The sequence below is a fragment of the Leuciscus leuciscus genome (genome assembly GCF_965113295.1).
Source record: "Leuciscus leuciscus genome assembly, chromosome: 3".
Classification (NCBI taxonomy): Eukaryota; Metazoa; Chordata; class Actinopteri; order Cypriniformes; family Leuciscidae; genus Leuciscus; species Leuciscus leuciscus.
Window position 1 is genome coordinate 49,399,332 of NC_138727.1, and position 14,954 is coordinate 49,414,285.

Sequence of the window (14,954 nt, forward strand, 5' to 3'; positions counted from 1 at the left end):
TGTATCATGTCCAAATGATCGTCCATTGGTCGCATTAATAAAAGTAGACCTATGACATTCTTATGCCATGCCATAAAATACATTAAGTTATTAGTTAAGATATGTACAGCAATGTACATTTCATGGCAAAAAGCTTGAAGTTATACAGAGGAAATGACAGAAAGCAATATACAAGTGGCAAAGGTGTTCAATTTAATCCTCTGAAGTCATATAATTAACTTTACAATGTGAACAACAGACTAAAATTTTACTAATTCACAGAAAAGATTGTCACCCATCCTGTACTGGCCAAGTTCAGTTATTGCTACTTTTCTTATAACTGGAGAATGTGTTGTTTTTTCGAGCTCTTTTGTAATGAATTAGTTGATTTAGTTCACAAAAGGATTCTTAGTAAATCTTAATCTGACTGATATATTTTTTAAGGGGGCAGAAAGACTTTAAATGTCTGTAAGCTGTTAAAAGTATTTAGAAAACTTAAGACACTACACAATAAAAAAATAAAAAAATTGGTTATTTTATTTTATCTTAATACAAAATTAAAGCATCAGTCACACAGGTCCTAGTGACAGTACATTACATATCATAGTGCATTGGTGATTATATAAAGACCAAATGTCAATATCTAGCACAAATCTAAAATAAAACATTCCCATATCTAAAGAACAATGACATCAGCGGCCCTGTGCGAGCACAAACGACCCAGACGGGTTTGTAGACGAGATGGATGGAGAGCGCGGCTTGCTTGCGTGACATCACTAATCAAAAATGATTTTGTGATGTCTAAAGAATCGAATAATTTATGATGGTTCTTTCAACAGCACAAACGAGCGACACCGGTTTGGGGCGATTTGGACGGCATGGGGTGGAGAGTGACGTCACTGTCCTGAATCCAATGTGTTATTTCTAAGGAGAGGAAAAAGATACAATGTTCATCGTAACGGCACAAACCGGCACAAACGAACGACACAGTTTTTGTGCGATTTAGACGAAATGGGGTGGAGAGTGACGTCACAGCTCCCGAGTTAAATTAGCTATATCTGCGAAAGGAAAATAGATACAGTGTTTGTTTTAACGGCACAAACGATTGGCACCGGTTTGGAGCGATTTGAACAGCATGGGGTGGAGAGTGACGTCACACAACCAAAAAAATAATGTTCAATATCTCAAACACCAAACCAGCACAAACATTTGTTTTTGCGGCACAAATCAGAACAAACGAATGGCATAGTTTTGGAGATTATTTCGTTTTATGGGGTGCCAACTTCACGGAGGTGTTCGCGTCTGGTAGATTGTGTTGGTCTTTATGGAAATTATCCGGCTGAGTCTCTGTTCTTTAACTTCCACTTCGTCAGTTGATCAAACTCAGAACTTTCCACTTCCATCAGCGCTTTTATGGGATTGCACTCTCACGATAATTTGCCCTGTTTAGTAAATCTGGCCCTTAGTATTTAATATCTCAGTCTCTCTGTGGTTGTGTAGTTCCTGCTGAACTGAGAGATTAAAGTGTGTGTCGTTGTTCTACAGGTTGGGTGATTGTGAGATCACAGATGAAGGTTGTGCTGCTCTGACTTCAGCTCTGAGATCAAACTCACACCTCAGAGAACTGGATCTGACTGAGAATATAATAGGAGATAAAGGTCTGACGCTGCTCTCTGATGAACTGAAGGATCCTCACTGTAAACTGGAGAAACTGAGGTAAGATCATACATTAATCTTAACTGGGACAGGAATAATGTTATTTTAACCCTTTAATTCCTACTGTATCATATTTGATCTAAATTATCAACATGATCAAAAACCTGTTGCACACAATCTACTATTTGCCTTCTGTTGTCTGGTTGATGGTTTATAGTTTTTTAGCAAGTAAAAGGCAAGTATCATTTTAAAACGTGTCCCTTCAGCTCGTGGGTCATGTGACTTTGCTGTGAAATCTTTACGGATTTTTAAGTAAACATAAGAATAACCTTTATAATGTTAGTAATATTTCAAGATGATCATTTTCTGCACTGAAGCAACTTAGGTTTACTAGATTATTCATACATCTTTTGTGAAAAATCATGTTCAAATGTATCAAATATGATCATCAGGCTTTTGAGGAAGGTTTATTAGTTCATCTCTCAATCATCATTGTATTGCATCACATTATATGTTTTAAAATTACAGAGCTTTGATCATAAAACTAAGCATTTAAATATCGTCTTTAGTGTTTCCCACAGATTAGGAAGCAATTTGTGGTGGCCGGGTGGCGGGGCGGAGTGTTGTTCCATGTCAGATGGGGTTGGGGGGTTAATAATAAGTTTATTTGATTCACAGCTTATAGTCTCTTGACCTCGACAACCCAACTGCATTTTACCGCAAACTTGCGACTAGTTAACTTTCTAAAGAAGGCGCAATTGCTTGTTTGCTAAGGGGTCAAAATTGGTCTTCAGTGGTGGCCGACCGACACTGTCATCCTTTCTTGCCCTCTTTTTTAAATTTTTTTAATTATAAAGCTGTGATTTTTACCACTGGTTTGTTTTGTTTACATTAGTTAATGTATTAAGCTGACTAACATGAACGAGCAATACATTTGTTACTGTATTTATTCATCTTTGTTAATCTTAGTTAATAAAAATACAGCTGTTCATTGTTTGTTCATGTTACTTCAGTGCATTTGCATTAGGCTAACTAATGTTAACAAATACAACTTTTGATTTCAATAATGTAGGCTACTAGTAAATGGTGAAATTAACATTAATAAAGATTAATAAATGCTGTAGAAGTGCAGTTTATCAATAGTTAATGTTAACTAATATAGTTAACTAGAGTTTAATAAATGGAACCATAGTAAAGTGTTACCGATTTGTTATACACCGATTCATAAGTCTCGTGAGTTCAGTGTTGGACAGATCAGTTGTTTTAACCATTCATTAAATGGTGAATCGGTTCAAGGAATCATTAGTTTGTGAATCGGACGTGTCATTACAGGGATGGAAATTAACTTTTTTGTCCACAGGCCACTGTGGCTGGTGGATTTAAAAATCTACCAGCCACTCAATGTTTTTACCAGCCACTTTCTTGTTTTTAACCTACAATGTGTAACTGCATGTGAAAATTAATACTACAAGATCTACAATACTTAAGCAGTTTATTTAATCTCAAGTCTCAATTAAATACTGACATTTTCTCTTTCGTTCTTATACACACACCAGGCAAGGCATTATGGGTGCGTTAGTAGGCCCACCCACTTCACTTTTCAACAGGCCCACCCAAAACTTGTCTTCAAAAAAAAAAAAAAGTTTATATATTCTAATTTTGTCAAGAACTATAAAAAATCGTCAATAAGATCATAATTTGTGCTAAAATAGTCTAAATGTTTAGTTTTAAAAATTTTAAAAAGCTGGTTATGTCTATCTTGATGTTTCTGCGCAAATTCAGCAGACGGGTTTGTTCCGATCAGAGCTCGTGAGTGGAGAGCGCATTTCTGAATAGCTCGCTCATTCCGCAAGGTCGCTCGCTCAACCCAGAATGGCCTGATCCTGGTTCGAAAATATGTGGAATAGGGATGCCTCCGACTTAAAAAAAAATTCTAGTCGACTAGTTGTTGTTCATTTAAGCCATTCGTGGACAAATCGTCCCTATATATTATTTTAATTATGCTTAAATAGGCTATAGCCTACAGGATAATGCGCGTTTACGTAATATAGCCGCACTTTAAGCGCACGACCGCACGCATAAAGCTTGCCACAAAGAACCGGTAAAAGTAATGAAAATTAATGTGTCTAAAATAGCAAGGAGACATTTAATTATTTATTAATAAACTGGTGTTTTGCGGATTCGCCATGAACGCCAGAGAGAAATGCACATTTCATATGGATTTCACAATCAGAGAGCCTATTTCTTTTGGTTTTGAATATTTTCGTTTAAAAGTAGACATTTCAAGCTTTCTGTAATATATAGCCTATATTTCTCAAATCTATGAGGCACAAGCTGAGTTTCGGCGCTCTCCAGTTCACATGCAATGCAAGTGATCATGCCGGCGCCTTAATACATTGTCTGCTATATATTTTCTTCTTATTTATTATAAATACAGGCAATTCGTTGATAAAACATTGATCAAAATTAAGATACAATTTATACAAAACGAAAATCTTTTAAAAAGAGCCTTTCTACAAAACAAAACTCAATGAAGTGGTCAAAATCATGTCTTACGTGTCTCCAGACATATTTGCGCATCTCATGATGTATCATATCTTTCTCGGCGAACAGCGCCGTTGCTGGGAGGGCGCCAGCGCCTCTGCCTCGCGAGTGGATGATAGCCCTGAAGACGCCAATGGTAGGCTATACCTTTAGTGGTAGTATAGGTACCTTTAGTTAAGTTATACCTCAAGAGTCTTCGTAGCGCACTAAGAGACAACGTTATGATGCGTAATGGAGATTCCAAAGCGCTCTTCTTTGGTCAGAACCATGGAGAGCGATCGCGGATAGGTCCGTCCTATGCACCGACACTTTTTACAATGCAACAAAATATTTAAAGAGCATCAAGCTATTAAAATCTATATTTTATTTTATATTTTAATCTGTTATTTTATCAGTCATTTTTATTAGGTTAAACAGTGATTGAATAACGGTTTTAATTTAACGTTTTTAATTTAAGGCCCACCTTGTCTCGTCGTAAACTAACCAATCTCGGGACTCCCCATTGTCTGCTTTTCTCCATCGTTCTTTAAAAAAACGTTTTTTGACCTTCGATGTAATGCCACATTTTTTTGAAGGTGTGCCTCCTCTAAAAGTGTCCGCCGTCCATGTGAAACAGTATGCTATTTTTATTTACCCGCCACGGTGGCCGGTAGGTGAAGCGAGTTTACCCGCCACAACACAAAATCACCCGCATTTGGCTGGTGGCGGGTGCTAATTTCCATCCCTGTGTCATTAGCGGACCACAACACACGTTGTGTGATTATCCCGGCAGTTTAGGACATCGCACAATATTTGTGTCAACATAGAAAACATTTAATCACTGGATAGTTTTTTTGTTGTTGTTGTTGTTTATTCAAAGTGTTTTTTATTTCAGCTGAATGTGCGGAACGCTTTCAGAGAGGATAAGGGTTTTTTAGCACAATTCACACACAGCTGTAATTCAGGGAAAAAATCTCTGAATGCTTACTATCGTGTCAATTCTCAATTGATTTTGATTAATATGCACGAGGGAGCGAGAGAGAGCAAGACAGTTTGAAGACTGTGAGAGTGCGCTCTCTCTCTCTCTCTCTCTCTCTCTCTCTCTCTCTCTCTCTCTCTCTCTCTCTCTCTCTCTCTCTCTCTCTCTCTCTCTCTCTCTCTCTCTCTCTCTCTCTCTCTCTCTCTGCTTGTTCTTTCAGTGCTCTGTCACAATCATCTACATCACTCACCAATCAAATAAGCACTGTAAAACCCAACAAGTTAAGCTAACTCATTTCATTTGAGGAAACCGATTACCTCAATTCAATTAAGTTTATAAAAACAATAGTTATGAGTACTCTGAACTTGTTTTAATTGAGTCCACTAAAACAATAATATTTCTTAATACACAATTTAACTTTACACTGCATTTAAATACTTTATATAGCTGAAACTGTTGTCAATGGTAGTATTAATTCTTGGATCACTGTACAACTAAATCTAAAAAAGTGATTATTCTCCCTATTTTTATATTACTTTTATATATTTTTTCAGATCGAAATTTACACACAATACAGCAAAAGTCAACAAAAAAGTAATAAAAACATTATACCCACACAGATTAAGTATTTAATATCTCAGTCTCTCTGTGGTTGTGTAGTTCCTGCTGAACTGAGAGATTAAAGTGTGTGTCGTTGTTCTACAGGTTGAGGAGTTGTGAGATCACAGATGAAGGTTGTGCTGCTCTGGCTTCAGCTCTGAGATCAAACTCACACCTCAGAGAACTGGATCTGACTCAGAATATAATAAGAGATAAAGGTCTGACGCTGCTCTCTGATGAACTGAAGGATCCTCACTGTAAACTGGAGAAACTGGGGTAAGATCATACATTAATCTTAACTGAGACTAGAATAATGTTATTTTAACCCTTTAATTCCTACTGTATTATATTTGATCTAAATTATCAACATGATCAAAAACCTGTTGCACACAATCTACTACTTGCCTTCTGTTGTCTGGTTGATGGTTTATAGTTTTTTTAGCAAGTAAAAGGCAAGTATAATTTTAAAACGTGTCCCTTCAGCTCGTGGGTCATGTGACTTTTTGCTGTGAAATCTTTACGGATTTTTAAGTAAACATAAGAATAACCTTTATAATGTTAGTAATATTTCAAGATGATCATTTTCTGCACTGAAGCAACTTAGGTTTACTTGATTATTCATACATCTTTTGTGAAAAATCATGTTCAAATTTATCAAATATGATCATCAGGCTTTTGAGGGAAGTTTATTAGTTTATCTCTCAATCATCATTGTATTGCATTACATTATATGTTTTAAAATTACAGAGCTTTGATCAAAACTAAGCATTTAAATATCATCTTACTAAGACATGTTATTGGCAGATATAGAGTGACGACTGATATTTATATGCATTTTATGTCAGTGGTTCTCAACTCTGGTCCTGGGGATTATATATATATTTTTGCAGTGTAAATAATTGTCTGACTCAGCGTCACTGACAAAACATTTTAAATGTAAAACGTTACGGTTTCCTTCCATTTCGATCCTTCAAACACAATAGTATTTTCCTAATAGTGTGAAGAGCATGACAGTGGTTATGATTGGGCTCCTCTCTGTCTGTGCTCGACACCAACAGCTCCTGCGTGCAGCAGATCGTACAGCACTGAGTCAGCGCACTTATTCAACCCGGCCAATGGACCGTTCCATCAGCGAGCGAGTCCTTCATTGCCTGCCATTATACCGCCTGTGTCGCTGCTAATCTGCTTAGACGGAGTCAAGTGCTCATCATTGATCATTATTTGCGTGGAAATATTTTCTCAGAACATCTGCTATTTAGATCAGAATATAAAGCAGAATTATCATGTGCCGAGCAATCCTCGCTGGCTAAAACATTAAAACACAGCATGACACAGGAAAAGTGTTCAAAAGCAGCGCATTCACTACTAATATTTCTATTTAAATTAATAAAAAATGTAACTTCTGGACAATGATTTCATACATTTTTTAGATTCATATTTAAAATACACTTTAATTAAAACATTAAAATTTGAAATAATTTCATATTTAAATATTGACCAAAAAATAATCTCATGGCTTTATTTATGCAATTGTAAATGGAGTGTAAATATATTAATGCCGCTTCTGTGTCTCCTCTGCACTGCAAAGATGGATTTTGATTTAATGATTTGATTTGACTGGTAACAGTGGCACTGTGTTATTATTCTAATAGAATTGAATTTGAATGTTAGAATTTGACATAAAAGGTGATGCATACAGTATCTCTAAATAAGTTTAGAAAACATGTCCATCTATAGGTGAAAATGCCCCTGGAAATCAATTTAAGGTGGCAAATATTGACCCTTAATAAAAAATTTTATTTCTGTCACTGCTGTGAACTGACCACTGCATAGTAGGGGTGACCCCGAATAGTCGAAGATTCGATGCTTCGATAGGAGGAGCCTGATTCGACTACCGATCTCACGGTCGAATCTTCGCAGAGGTGTTATGAAACGAGGATCATGCCACTTTGGCTATATGAGGGCGCTCAATGTCTGATTTCACATAGAACTAGCTTTTATGTCAATATGTTAATATTCAGCCTATTATGATAATGCTGTATATAAAAATTTGCAAAGAAAGAAGCTTTTAATAAATATTTTTTAACGTGCGTGAATAAATCCAAACACCCCGTGACAGATTTAAGTTTCACTTTCAATCCGTGACCGACAGAGGAGCGTCTTGGCGGCAAGGATTTAAATCTTTAACAATGTCTGGGATAAGAAAATCTAAAGTGTGGATGTACACCATCAGAAAGGATATTCTCCAAGGCTGGATTTAGCATCAGGAAAACCATGATCGCACTTCTGCCGGCCAACGTTAACATGTTTCACGCATAGACTGGGTTTCACGTTAGAATGTATTTTATCTGCGCGCACAATTTGAAAAGACTCCAACGGACACAGACAGAGTGAAAGACTTTCAGGATTTGTTCTCTCGATCAGGTAGGCCTACAAGTGATTTCAAAACTTTTCAGCCGGTTCTAATTTTATTTTTGGATGCTGTGAACATTTTTAGCTAAAAAGACTGCCTCTCCAGTTTAGCATTTATTGTTGTTTCTGCAGTTAAAAAGACAAAGTTGAAAATTCTGGCTACTATCGTTATTTTAATAATTTCTTTATTTTTATTTTATTTATTAATCTGTCAGGGTTATCTAATCTAACTATTTTGGCTTGTGTTTTGAATATATGTTCCCCTGCACTTTAGGCATTTTGCACACATTTGCTCCTCATCTTGTGACTTGATTCTGATTTATTTCGTTTTGTATTTTTATTTATTAGAAAGGAATATTCTGTTCTAATTTAATTTAGTAAATTAATTGTTTATTTCTTCGGTGCATCGATGTTGTGCTGTAGGCTGGCCTGCTTGCACAGGTAATTTAGCCGATTTAATTTGATTTGCATGTGAAATGCAAATCTGCAGTGTGGCCTTTCTGGAGTTATTTATGTTATTTCTTAGTTTTATTGATCAAAAATGTTTTTATACATTTTCTTATATATCTTTGTGTGATTTTCTGTACATCGCGGCTTTGAAACGTTAAAGCCCCGCCCCCAGCCCCACCCCCATACACATGATTCGACTATTAGTCGACTATAGGCAAGACATGACGATTCTGATTCGACTATTAAAATCCATAGTCGGGGACAGCCCTACTGCATAGAATATGAATAATATGAATATCTTTGTGAGTCTGCTGTAAACAACAGGCCTAAACCAGCCATGGTACCAGTACAAAAACACAGTCAGTGAAATATCATCTAATTATTATCAACAGAACTTTGAAAATATCGAGAGATATTTTTGTCACACCCGTAATGTAAGGTATTAATTTTGATTTCTTCAGGTCTTATAAAGCCTTAAATTTGACTTTAAAAAGTGTGCAGCGACCCTGTTTAACCTAAATGTGTATATCAGATGTAAAACAGTTTAGATCATTCTGTTGACTTCATTACTTCACTCACTCTGTTCTTTAACTTCCACTTCGTCAGTCGATCAAACTCAGAACTTTCCACTCCCAACAGCATTTGGGACAGCGCTTTCCACTCGGCGCTTTTATGGGATTGCACTCTCATGATAATTTGCCCTGTTTAGTAAATCTGGCCCTTAATATTTAATATCTCAGTCTCTCTGTGGTTGTGTAGTTCCTGCTGAACTGAGAGATTAAAGTGTGTGTCGTTGTTCTACAGTTTGGGTGATTGTGAGATCACAGATGAAGGTTGTGCTGCTCTGGCTTCAGCTCTGAGATCAAACTCACACCTCAGAGAACTGGATCTGACTGAGAATATAATAGGAGATGAAGGTCTGACGCTGCTCTCTGATGAACTGAAGGATCCTCACTGTAAACTGGAGAAACTGATGTAAGATCATACATTAATCTTAACTGAGACTAGAATAATGTTATTTTAACCCTTTAATTCCTACTGTATCATATTTGATCTAAATTATCAACATGATCAAAAACCTGTTGCACACAATCTACTATTTGCCTTCTGTTGTCTGGTTGATGGTTTATAGTTTTTTTAGCAAGTAAAAGGCAAGTATCATTTTAAAACGTGTTCCTTCAGCTCGTGGGTCATGTGACTTTTTGCTGTGAAATCTTTATGGATTTTTAAGTAAATATAAGAATAACCTTTATAATGTTAGTAATATTTCAAGATGATCATTTTCTGGACTGAAGCAACTTAGGTTTACTTGATTATCCATACATCTTTTGTGAAAAATCATGTTCAAATGCATCAAATATGATCTTGATGATGAAATTTGAGGAGGGTTTATTAGTTCCTGCTGAACTGAGAGATTAAAGCTGCAGTAGGGAACTTTTAGAAAACGTTGACTTAGCCTGAAAATTTGAACAAGCACAGCTTACAGGTCACTCCCCCTTGCTCTCTGCTGCGCTACAGCCCTCCCTCCACAGCTCCTCCCCCACCACAATGGAGCCTGCCGTGAACGCGCATGCTAGTAAACAGGACCACCGATGACGGATAAACAGTTATCGCACATTCACTGGTAGGGACGAAAACATCAACAATATGCTTTATATTGACTATGGCCTGCCCATACTTTGACTTCAAACTTGGTCCTTAAATCATTACGTATTTTGCAATACATGTAATGTAACTTCATAACGTTGCACTCTTTCTATAAGTTATAAATAGCTAGCAAGATAATATAACGGCAACGTTACAGTATGTAAGCAATTATTCTAGCGATGTGTAATGCTAAATAAGGTGTGCTAGTACATTATTTCAGCAACATGACAATGAATAAGCAGGTTTCAATTGTTGCTTTGCACAGTGCGTGACATTTATCTGTAGGCTATGTTATGCGGCTTGAGTTTTGACACTGAGTCAATGGCCTCCGACAGGCTTGTTTATCGTCATCTGTCTTTTTCCGTTTGCCTGTCTTTGTTGTATGAGCTGGTGCCACTCGAGAAATTGGCAGTTTTGGTTGTTTGTCCCTCATTAGCACAGCTGGGGCACACCGGCTATCTTGATTTTGAACGACGGTACGCGCTGTGCGAGAGAGGGGTGTGATCAGCGCGTACACAAGCTTGATTGACACTGCTAAGACACTCCTCCTGGCTCTGATTGGTTGTTTCTTACCGGGAGCGGTGTATTTCTGCAAATAGGACCACTGGGAGGCAATAGGACCACTGGGAGGAGCCAGAGAAGCTTGATTTGTTCACAGATTATCTGTCTCATATTCTACTGTCAGGACATAATGACAATTTTGACAAATATGTAAAAAATACATTTTTACAAAAGTTACCTACAGCAGCTTTAAAGTGTGTGTCGTTGTTCTACAGGTTTAGATATTGTAAGATCACAGATGAAGGTTGTGCTGCTCTGACTTCAGCTCTGAGATCAAACTCACACCTCAGAGAACTGGATCTGACTGAGAATATAATAGGAGATGCAAGTGTGAAGAGTCTTTCTGCTCTAAAAGATAATCCACATTATAAACTGGAGACAGTGAAGTAAGTATTGATTCATATCATATAATATAATAATGTCACTTGAACTAGTCAATCCTCTGATGTGTCAGTAATGCATGTGTTACTGTCTGTGTTTTATTTACTGACAGATATGATGAATGGTGAATATGGAGCCACTGTAGAGACATCATCATCATCAACACTGAAGTCACGTGACCTTTACTGGATTTACTGTATATAAATGTACATTCATATTTTGTATAATATCTAATAAAGTTTTCTTATCATTTATCTATTATTAGTGTTTTAAAAAAAAAGATTGTATCATCCACCTCAGTGAAGTGAGCAGCTCAACACAATCACAGTAACAGTAATGAACTTCAGAGCTGAGTTTCATCTGTGTTTCGGGGAACTGGATTATTTATAGGGTTTAATGATGATTATGATTTTAATGTCTTTGTCAAAAGTCTTCCTGAGATTTGATTGAAGCTCATCTGAAGAGGATATTTGCCATTGTCACATTATTATTGTTCTGTCTTTATGTGTGTGTGTGTGTGTGTGTGTGTGTGTGTGTGTGTGTGTGTGTGTGTGTGTGTGTGTGTTTAAAGTCAAATTATTGATTAAGGTGCAAATGTCTGTCATCACATGATCACTACGAGTTAGCCTATATTTATCTCTTCAGAAACAGCTAGTGCTACACCATCAATATTTAAACTAAATCAGTTATTCCTTTCAGTACAAACACATTTTAATATGTAAATTAGGCTAATTATAGCATATCTTACACTAAAGTAAGCGAAGTTTGCTCTTGGACAAAATGGCTTCTCAGAATTGTTGATGTTTGTAAATTTACAATTGAATTGTGATTAAACAAATGGCGGGAAAGAGCGTTAATCACACATATTCTCAGATATATCCCACACAATCTCAGCCAACAGTCAAACTAATAGTTAATAATGTAGCCGCAAAAAAATATATACCGAGCAATAATAAATGTCACAGAACACACAAACAGAAGAAAAAATCTAATAATAATAATAAAAACAGTTATAATGCAGACATTGACAAAAGTGTCCTCTAAACTTATATAACAGAAAATATCAGAATAGATCCGATCGATGCATTCGGAAAGTATCAGACATTTTAATAGAAATACAGGCAGCAAAATAAGCCATAAAATACAACGACATTAACTTAAGTGTTAGTATAAGTAAGAATGAAATCAAGAGTATTATTAAAGATTGATTGAAGGTAAGGTGCAAAAACAATGGGATATGGAGAAGAAAGGTCGATGGTTTTACAGAATTCAAAGGAAAGTGGGATAAATGAGAAGTGCAGGAAAAAACATGAGAGATGAGATGATAATATCAAGGATGAGATTTGGACATACAAGACTAAACGGTACACTTTATAAAATGGGTAAACATGATACGGGAAGGTGTGAATTTTGTGGGCAAGAAGAAACTGGAACATGTTATGCTATACTGTCAGAGATACGAGCCTGAATGAAGGATTCTAATGCATAAATGTAACATGTAAAAATTCAATTTATACTAGGAGATATTTTACAAAATGACTCTGGAAATGAATGTTATAGTTTTATTTTTTAATAACTAATTTGTGGGAGAGGATATACAAATGTCGTTTTGATCCACACTCCATACCAGTCAGTGGCGGTAATACACCAGTTTGTTGTTTGTCAACCGCCAATAAAATCTGAAAGAAGAAGAAGATCCGATCGATGTGATCGGTGATCTTCTCCTCTTCCTGACACTCAATCATCGCGCTCTGACATCTACACTTCTGCCTGCCGATTGCGGAAGCAGGAGTCGGAGGACAGGCGCTAATAAAGCGTTTTTGATCTAATATTTATCCATCTTTTTTAAAATATATATATTAAAGACTGTTAACACTAGAAGTCCCAGAGAGCAGCCATTTGGCTTTTCTACCTATAAAACCCGCAGGACAGCCGATGGGCTGGAAGGCTTTAGGCTAATATCCTTAATCAGCTGTGAATAGTTGCTTTTGTTATGCAAACAATGTGGGGCCATGCTGAGCCACTTCAAGGAAACTTGTGTTTCACTTTGCCATCTTAGGGAGAAATCAACACACATGTTTTTTTTTTCCTTTGTTGCTGAGATTTATTGATAAAAACAGTACAAAATAAAATAAAAAAGAAACCAACCATTTGTACACATATTTACAAATAATATTAAAAAGTGAGTGAGTAAGCTTGCAAGCTCCACCAGGAAGTCCACCCGTCTTTCCTGCCTTCCGGTGCATGCTTGATACAGCACATGTGCATTCAGTGCTGCCATGTCAATCATGTTATAGAACACGGCAACTGGCCAGCGCCGTGTCCCTGTGCGGACAGTGTACTCCCGCACCATCTGGTCCATCACATCCACGCCGCACTTTGTGGTGTTGTAAAGGGTGATAGTGTTTGGCTTCCTTTTGGTGGTATTTTCAGTCTGAATCACGCTGTGCATGCTGCTAAGAATGTAGACGGTCTTCTTCCGTTTGGCCGCATACGCCGTCAGCGTAGCAGCAGTGGTTGAAAACACCTAATAAATAAGATAAATTGTTATTTTCATAGCACTTTTACACACAATGACACAATGACACACTTGGCGGTGTTGATTCTAAAAATTAGAAACACATAAACATAGAACCACAAAAGACCTGCAACATACCTGAGTGGTGAATTCATTGCGATCTGTGTGTCTAGCGGATTGAGGGATTTCCCGGCGAATCTTGTTGACTGTGCCGAGGATGGTGGTTTTCCGGCTAAGAAGTTTATGCGCAAGTGACAGCGATGTGAAGAAATTGTCCGTGGTTACATTTCTGCCCTTGTCTAGGAATGGTTCCATCAGCCTCATCACTACATTTTCAGACAGTCTCTCTCCACTGGGACGACTAGGGTCCTTGCCAAGATATGGGAGGACATTACAAATGTACTTGGATTTTAGGTCGCAAGCCACCCAAAACTTGATCCCAAACTTGTCAGGTTTAGTTGCAATATACTGCAGGAAACAGCAGCGAGTCAAGTTCTCTGCTTTTAGCAGCCCTCCCTCCCCCACACATACAAACAAGCCACCAGCAACCATTCACACACACCCCCCCCCCCCCAACCCCCCTGCAGATTGCTCAGGTAATGACCACATTTACACATGAATTGATGCTAATGATAGCCAAAAGACTGGCCAGTTAGCATCCACTTGGCTAAAGGAGGGTTAAAAAACTCTGGGACTTCTAGTGTTAAATGACTCTGTTGCGGGCAGAAGACACTGTTTGAAGGACTTAAAGGTATGCCATTGTCTGTTTTCTTCTGGTTGATGTTTATATGACGTCTTTATTAATATTCACCTTTTATTACTCATATCGAAGAAGTTAATGTGTTATTGTTTTAAACATGGTCGCCAGGTGTGTTAAAATCAGTTTAACATCAGTTATAATGACTCTTCTGTTCATGTGTTTTAAAGCATCAGTGTTTTTTTTTCTGGTTATGATACAGTCAAATCTGCTCACCTTTATTTATAACTCTTTATATAATACAAAGTTTCAAAGCAGCTTCACAGTAATATATAAGTCTACTGGATTTGACATTGCTGATCTGTTTAAGCTTTTAATTGGGCTTTCTTGGCGGGCATCAGTTTTAATTTCATCCACAGATGTGATACTTAGGTAAAGTTGGCTTTATATTCGCACATTCGCGGACTTCCGCGTTCAATAACTCGTGAACTAAACATTGTTGCTAAAGAAAACACCTATCACATATAACTACAGATAAAACACCAGAAGCT

General features: G+C 37.1%; 1 protein-coding gene and 1 long non-coding RNA gene across 2 annotated transcripts in view; one reads left to right on the forward strand and one right to left on the reverse strand.

The window, feature by feature from the left end:
- Positions 1-14,954, forward strand: part of LOC309494997 (uncharacterized protein) — a 730,899-nt gene that overhangs the window by 167,821 nt on the left and 548,124 nt on the right. Inside the window, exons 17-18 of the mRNA XM_082164514.1 lie at positions 1,525-1,695; positions 5,843-6,013. Of these exons, the coding sequence (XP_082020640.1) occupies positions 1,525-1,695; positions 5,843-6,013 (342 nt within the window). The remainder of the gene's footprint in view (positions 1-1,524; positions 1,696-5,842; positions 6,014-14,954) is intronic.
- The window catches only part of LOC309495024, a 214,082-nt gene continuing 212,668 nt past the window's right edge, over positions 13,541-14,954 (reverse strand). The window contains exon 2 of the long non-coding RNA XR_014204511.1: positions 13,541-14,417. This is a non-coding gene — a long non-coding RNA (uncharacterized lncRNA). The remainder of the gene's footprint in view (positions 14,418-14,954) is intronic.